At 32.7% G+C, this 8,385-nt stretch overlaps 1 protein-coding gene and 1 non-coding gene across 2 annotated transcripts in view; one reads left to right on the top strand and one right to left on the bottom strand.

The window, feature by feature from the left end:
- The window catches only part of Si (sucrase-isomaltase), a 102,850-nt gene that overhangs the window by 25,446 nt on the left and 69,019 nt on the right, over positions 1-8,385 (top strand). Inside the window, exons 12-14 of the mRNA XM_023706259.1 lie at positions 183-296; positions 5,998-6,082; positions 6,752-6,869. Coding sequence (XP_023562027.1) covers positions 183-296; positions 5,998-6,082; positions 6,752-6,869 — 317 coding nt within the window. The remainder of the gene's footprint in view (positions 1-182; positions 297-5,997; positions 6,083-6,751; positions 6,870-8,385) is intronic.
- LOC111813962 lies at positions 1,026-1,132 on the bottom strand. Its single transcript, XR_002819070.1, has one exon. It is a non-coding gene; the product is annotated as a U6 spliceosomal RNA (small nuclear RNA).

The raw sequence follows: 8,385 nt of genomic DNA, 5'->3' as shown, positions 1-8,385 counted from the left end.
CCTTTAAACACATCTACTGGTAAGCCTGAGATTAGTTTAAATGGAGATGGTGGGTATGTCTTATATATTAAAATGTACAAGATTATTATCCTGATAATTTCTGTATGTTTCTCAATTAGTTTAAAATTCCATTTTAATTTTTTTTATTTATGTGATTATATATGTATGAACTCTCCATCTAGGTGTGGCCAGGATTAACAGTATTTCCTGATTTTACCAATCCAAACTGCATAGATTGGTGGGCAAATGAATGCAGTATTTTCTATGGAGAAGTGAAGTATGATGGAATTTGGATTGTAAGTATCAATTTTAAACCAGTGATTTGTTCCCTGATCATGGAATTATTCATAAAATGTATTTAACTTAAAATTAAAAGCTCATATTTTTATAGAACATTTAGTATCATACTTCCCATGTTCATAAGTTAGAAAGCAACAAAAATGTAATATTATAAAGAGTGGTATTACTTCTCTAGTAATGAACTTGATAGGAAAAAAAATCTTTTATTTTGTAGCTAAGGTTTTATGTCTCCATGGCTAACAACTTCACTGAAAAACTGATAATGAGGGCTGAGGATGAGCTTATAGGTAACATTTCAAAGCATCTTGAAAGTCAATTATAGTAAAACAGTGATAGCAACATGAATGGGCTTAAGTGCTCTCTCTTTAGAAACTTTTTTTTTTTTTCAGTGAGCCATGAACTAGAACAAATGAAAACTGTCTGTAGGTTTTATTTTATTGCAAGAAATAACAACAGGAGGTGTAATTTGGGCAAGTTTTTGAACAATACACCATGTGTCAACATTGTTTTCTTACTATGTTGTCATGAAATTTTGTTCCATTTTTTAACAAATAAGTAAGTCACAACACAGCAATAAATTCCTAGATAACTTGTAAAGTTTACGTTCTCAAAATTGCATTTTTCATTCATTTTAATGAGAAAAAAAGACAAAATAGCAATGAAACAGTTTCAAAACAGGTTAGTAGGACAGTTACAATAATTAATACATTGCATATTGTTGTGTTAAAAATATGGAACTTTACACGGATTTGCATGTCATCCTTGCGCAGGAGCCATGCTAGTCTTCTCTGTATCATTTCAATTGTAGTATATGTGCTGCCAAAGCGAGCACACTTGTAAAGTTCTAAAAAACTTGAAGCATTTTGAAGTTTCTTTTCTTTCTTTCTTTCTTTTTTTTTTTCCTTCTTTTTTATTTTGCTCCGAATGCCTTCAGGGCAGGTTTGGCTGGCTTGAGTTGTGGGGCTCGAACAACAACAACCTGAGCCTGACAGCTTTGTTGAAGCAGCCACTTAAAGAACTGAGCTAAGGGGCAGGCCCCCTTTTTCTTTTTCTTTTTTTTTGGCAGAACCAGGGATTGAACTCGGGTGCTTGCGCTTGCCAAGGAAGTGTTTAATCCACTGAGCCATCTCCCGAGCCCCCATTATTAAGTTTCTTTGGCTGATTTTTCATTTTAAATTTTAGCTATTCATAAGATTTTTGTTAGTTTTAAGACTCATAGTGATTGTCCTGTTTTTAGACTCCCAAACTCTGGGATTACAGGCGCATGCCGCCACGCCCAACCTGTCTCAGCGCGCCCAAGTGGTAGCAGGGCGGCTTGGCGTGGCGGGGATCGAACCCTGGCGGCTGTGCTCTGCCTAAGCAGAACTGAACTATCTTGCCGGCCCTAAATAGTCATAGTTTGTTGATAGTCATGGACTTATTATGCCTTTCTGACTTTGGTAACTCTCACTCCACTTGAGGAGAAGCCATGTAATGACCCAGAAGATTTGTATTTTATAGAAACACCTGATACACCAGCATGCAAAATAAGCAGCAAGGATTTTATTAAAAGAATAGAATGTTATACTCCTGACGGGTGACATAACTATCTCCCTGGATTGCTCAAGTCTACTATTTCTACTTTCATGAAGTGCTTATTATTCATTTATTCATTATCCTAATTATTAATTATTTAAACAATAATTTATTTAAATCTATTTACTATTAATACCTATATTTTGAATATGTTAATGAGGTTCAAATATGAGAAAATGGTGTTTTGAACTGTGAAATGACATTCAGTAAAAAAATGATTTTCAGGATTCTTATGATGGTATAAAAAGACAAAAAATTTAGTTTCTTTTCAAACATTAAGTCAAGAGTGCACACAGCTTATATATAACTACAGCATGAAATAATTAAAAAAATTATTCTCTGATCTTGAACTTTATTTTCACCTGAGTGTTCATTTATTAATGTTAATTTTCTGTAGTCTTTTTATTTCTTGGTTGAAAAAATCTTTTTGATTTTTTAGAATAGAGTTTGTGAGAGATTCTGTTTGCAGTAGAGAAAAGACTCCATTTCGCACATCGTTGTAGACAGCGACTCATCCGCAAAGAGGAAGGGGGATGGAAGGGCTAATAGCTTCAATAGAGGCCCAGCGCTTTTACTATTATTCTTAATATAAAAATATCGTAACTTATCCCTAAAAGTTAAAGTACACAATAAGAGCTTAAATGTGACTCCACTGCTCAATAAACTCAGCAAATCAATACACACTCTAAATAAACTGTGGTTAATTTTGCTTCCAGCTATGGAATAATTGCAGTTCCTGGTGCTTAATTGGTTCTCTATTCTTTCACTTTCTCTCCATTATTTTTCCTGGTAGAATAACTATTAAATTAATTTCCCTTTGTTATCTACCTGATAAGGTGGTTTTATTTTCATATCAAATCTAAAAATATTTTTCAATTTACTAGTTTTGTATTTTAGTTTCTGTATCACTGGTTTTGAATTTTAAGCTTATACAGCAAATTCACTTTGACAAGTTATGTGAGCTTAATTTTAATTGAAAATAAATATTTGCAAAGTACACAACACATTTGAATTATTTTTCTTCATTTTTTTCAGATGCTTTGTTAGCTGAGAAATCAGTCTATTGTTCTTGGTATAATTAAGAGTGAAGCTATGATTTCAAAATAAAATCATTAATCAATATTTTTAAAATTGAAGGACCAGACAGATAGCTCAGTGGACTAAAGTACTTGGTTAGGCAGATACAGGAATGGGGTTTGATCCCCAGTATGCTGTACTAACTCTGTCCCTGGAGCACTCTGAGAAGGTGACTGAGACTGGGCGTGGTGGCACACTCCTGCAATCCCAGTGCTTGGGAGGCTGAAAACAGGAGGACCACTACAAGTCCAATCTGTGTAGTGAGATCCTGTAGACCCTGTACAAAATCCATAAAGATATTAAAAAATATATTTTTTAAAACTGAAGACAATTTCCATTGTTTTGATCACATAAACATACACTGTGATCATGTTCTTACTATTACTGTAGTTATTAATCATTTATTTACTTTTGGGAGGTTTTGGGATTCAAACCCAGCACCTTGCACATGCGTTGCAAACCACTTTAATCTTGGACTGACTGGATTTAACAAACAGAAGTTCTCAATGAAGAAATATAATATACAATATTTGGAAACATTTTATTGAGAGTTTTATCACAAACATTCATATGTACAAATAAGTAGGAACTGTTTTGGTCCTATTGTCTGCATAGTTTATGAAATATTTATTAAAAATAGTTTTATGCATCTTCAAAATGAAACTACATTTACATAAATTTACTAATTTTTATATACATCTTAAGTGATAAACTCATGAAGACAAACAATTAGGTTACATTCCTGTGTTCTCTGTATGACTATTACATTTTATTAATATTAATGGATCTAGTGAAATAAAATTGGTTATAATATTGCAGATAATTTCAAATAATACCACAATATAGATTTAGATTTTTTATATTTTAGAGTAACTACAGTATTTTCCCTCATGCGTAGCTAATTAGTAGACACTTGAAGAAGGAGGCTTTCACCTTTTATCACAAGGCAAAATCTATTTTGCATCCTGAGCACCTCAGCTAACGTTGCTTAAGGGCATCTTGAATTCTGTTTATATCTGTAGTCTTTCATTTGTATGGCTTTATCAGCAACTGGCATTAGAAAAAAAATACTTATGAAGATTTCAGGACACTAAGTATAGTTAGTTGTTATAGTACAACTTTGTGAAAAAGCAGAGTTTAACTAAAGTTTATACTATAATTTATACTACAATTAAATCTGATATACAATTTCCCTTTTAGAGATTCACTTTTAAGTTTTTACAAAAATTATTTTACTGCTTACAGTGGCTGTCAGACTCCTACAGCAGCATACAATTAGGTGATAAGTACTGTGTTTCCAAAGATAAGGAATACATGAAGCAGAAAACAGAAAAACCACAAAGGAAGAGCAACCATTGCAAAGTCCACAGAGACATTTAAAGTGGCAGGAAATCCTTGAAGGAAGTTGGCTGGGGTCTTGGTCTGTTGCCCAGGGGCATCACTGGCAAATTTGTATCTGCTGTGTTTCCTGCAAAGCAACTGTCAGATTTCAGTCCTAGTCCTATAATCCCATCCTTTAAATTTGCCAATGAATATCCTAGATTCTGTTATTTTCACAATTGTCTACTATATCCATTGTCTTTGAAAATGAAAGACATCTTGCTATTTTGACATTCTGTTTTTGCTAGTGATATCATCATTTATAAAATATAGCAATTATCTCTGACAATCAAATGAACAATGGCAGATAGCTGCACTTCCCCCTCCCCTGACAAAAAGTATATTGGTTTAGTCATGATTTGGATGGGAGAAGAAAAGAGTAATAGAAATATTCTTTTGAAATATGAAATTAATAGAGAGGCAAATGCATAATTTTTTAAAAGAGAGCATAAAGTATTATTAAAATAGAAGAAATCACAAATGATACAGAATTTCACTAAGCAAAATGAGCTTCACAGGGACGGCCTGATAGTGGGTTAAAGTGCTTGCTCATGCTGAGTGCAGTAGCCAGGCTTCATACCAAGCCTGCCATGCCGGCCCCACCCCTGGACTGTGCTGAGATGGCAATTGAGACTGGGTATATGGGCACGCTCCTGTAATCCCAGCACTTGGGAAGCTGAAAACAGGAGAACCATGATGAGTCCAATCTGTGTAGTGAGATGCTTTAGATCCTGTCTTAAATACAAAAGCAAAACAAAACAAAAAAAAAAAAAAAACAAAATGAGTTTCACAGTATTTCTACAAATGTATAATTTAGGTGGTTTGTTCTTTTTCTTTTTTGAGAGCAGAGATAACTTATCATGGAGATGTGAGGATTAAGGCCCAAAATGTATAGAAGTCTTCCCATGCAATTAGCAGAGAAAGAAAAAGAGATACAAGTTTCTTCAGCATGTGTACTGTAATATAAAATTCTGTGTGCAGTCTCCTTTGTAGAATCTTGCTTAATTGGTTTGGGTTATATTACAAATAAGTGATACAGCAAAATGGGGCTGACACTGAAATGACCCCCAAATCCATGAATATAGTATTCTACCAACTCTCTCTCCAGACAGGTATGTAGGTTGCTAGTCCTCACAGCATAACTGTGGAACTCACCCTGAGTTTCTTGAACATCTTGCAAGAATTTCATGAGGCCACATTATTTTACTTAGAATATTAAAGACTCATTTTTTTCTCTTTCTCTTCATTTCCATTTTCTTATGAGAATTTGAAGTTGTGGGCTAGGCAGATATTGTTGTTAGTAACATACACACTAGAGCCTAGAAATTAGATAAATAGCAGCCAAACAAAATACATCGAATGATTAAATGTGCTAGCAATGTTACAATGATAGATTTACAGTAAGACAACATGCTATAGAAAGACATTTATTTAAAACTTAAATGAATGTGTTTTATCTATTCTTAAAGATGAAGTGAATGAAATACACTTTGAGTGTTTCTCAGTTGCATCTCGGAAGTCATTGTTAGCTGTTGTATAAATCCTGTTTGTTTTTAGGTTGCATTTCACAGTAGGAAAGGAACTTCTTTAAAAAGGCAGAGAACTTCTGCTTGTGTGACTTATAATTACTTAAAATCTGCTGCTTTCCATTTTGTATTCCTTCAGGATATGAACGAAGTCTCCAGCTTTATTCAAGGTTCAAGTAATGGCTGCCAAGACAACAAATTGAATTATCCTCCTTTTATGCCTGGTAATTTTTTTGTTATTTAAGTACGATTAATTGAGAATTCTTGTCATGTTAACTAGTAATGCTAACTACTAAATTCTATCATCTATTTCTAAATCATAGCCTTTAATATAATATTTAAACATTGAAATCAATATATTTTCCTTTCAACAAATGATTTCATGTACAGAATTATATATAAGTAAACCACTAGAAAGCTTTAAAATGAATCCATGGATTGATGATGCATACCACAAATATAGATAGATAGATATAGATATAGATATAGATATAGATATAGATATAGTTTGTTTGTTTGTTTTGTTTTATTTTGTTTTGGTACTGGGGATCAAACTTGGGAACTTGTGATTACTAGGCAGGCACTTATGCCACTGAGGTATGACCCCAGACCTATAGATAGGTATATTTTTATATACATTATCAATGTTGCTTTTAAATAATTTATTTAGTCTTGAAGTTTGAATATATTAGTGGTTACCAATGTAAGGATAACACTAATCATTTTTCCAAACTTAACACAAGTGGTTTGGAAAGGCCTAAGGGAAATAAAGTATTGATACTCTTTCATTATTTGTTGAAATGTGCTTTTATACACCATATCATGGAAAGGACTATACATATTGAAAAGATAAGATACCTGTTAAGAAATGTTTCCTGTGTATTTTCTTCAAGACATTTTGGACAAACTTTTGTACTCCAAAACAATTTGCATGGACGCGAAGCAGTCCTGGGGGAACCATTATGATGTCCACAGCCTGTATGGCTACAGCATGGCAATCGCCACAGAGAAGTAAGTACCGCTTAGTCAGTAATTACTTTTATTTTTAGATTGAAACTAGCAAATGTAAAAAGGGTGTTATGCTAAAATTTTGTCATTTTTCCGTAATTGTTTATTAATATTCATATACTTGAAGTGGTTGTCAAAATGAAATGGTACATGTGTTTATCAAGAATTGTATTGATTAATATATTTAAATTATTCTTTATGCTTTTAACTTAATTTACCATAACTGAATATAACTGTGTTCCAATCATGAAATTCCCAGTTGGACTAAGAAAATGATACTGCTAGAACAAGTCTTTGATGATTTTTCAAAAACATGTGTTGTAATTAAAATGTGGATTCTAATTAGTAGAATGGCAAGTAACATTTTAATGAATATGTTACTTGTATATAAAAAGGACCACGATGTAAAATAAAAGTAGGGTCTCATCCGATGTTGACGATCTGTTATTTCCCAAGTACTATGTAAGATTCTATAACATAAGTGTTAATGAGATTCAGAACTTATTCTCATTAAAATTTGCAATTTTCTCCTAATTAAGTAACTATGATCAAGTGTTAATACCAATCCGTGTTTCTCTAGTCCCAAATTACACACGACAGCAAAAGTTCTGTGCACTGTAGACTGTTACGTTGTCTTTAGTCTAGTGTAATATTCCATATTACATGAAGCCAATAATTTTATGAAAGAGAAAAACAACACTCTTTGGTTCATTATGATAGAAACTATACTACAAAAAAGACACTGAGAATATATTTTTAAGGAAATAGTTTGGATGATATCATATGCTAAATTACATTTTTGTAATTTTTAGTCATGATTTTCTATTAATGAAAAATTATTAATACTAGATATCAAAAGAGGTAAGCTGAACGATACTAGTAGTTGCGGGTGATGGCTGAACTTCCAGAAAGTAACACTATATAAAAAGTAAGACATAAATTTGTTAGAGATGAAAGTGTTTTCATCATTGCTTTCTAAAACTTGAAAATATAGGTTAAAGAATAGTCCTTGCATGCAAAAATATATTTGGAATTTAAGTTCAGATTATAAGCATTATATTTATGAAAGTAATGGTTTTAAAACAAACATTTTCAATGCAAATATTAAGCAGGTATTGCATACTTTTACTTTGGTTAAAAATGATTGAAATAATTGAAAAATCTCAATAATATCTAAAGAATTTTCTTGTTCTATGAACAATCAAATATATTTAGAAGGATTTTTTTTGGCTGGCTCTGGCTGCCCTAAAGGTGGTGTGGAGCGGCATATGGCGCTGGGGATTGAGCCGCAGTCCCCCAGCCTGCCTGGATTTGCCCATGCAGGTGTTTAAACAGCTGAGCTAACTGACAAGCCCCCAATCAAAATATATTTAAATAAGTGACATTAGGCTCGGGGTATAGCTCCGTGGCACAAGTGACAGACATTTGCGAAGTGCTGAGTCCAATTTCAAGTGCAAAAAGTGTCATTATTTATTTATTTATTTATTTATTTTTAAATATTTATTTATTTTTTTATTTA

Source organism: Octodon degus, unplaced genomic scaffold (assembly GCF_000260255.1).
Source record: "Octodon degus isolate 3935 unplaced genomic scaffold, OctDeg1.0 scaffold00247, whole genome shotgun sequence".
In the NCBI taxonomy this organism is placed as follows: Eukaryota; Metazoa; Chordata; class Mammalia; order Rodentia; family Octodontidae; genus Octodon; species Octodon degus.
This window is presented reverse-complemented; position numbering and strand designations above follow the sequence as displayed.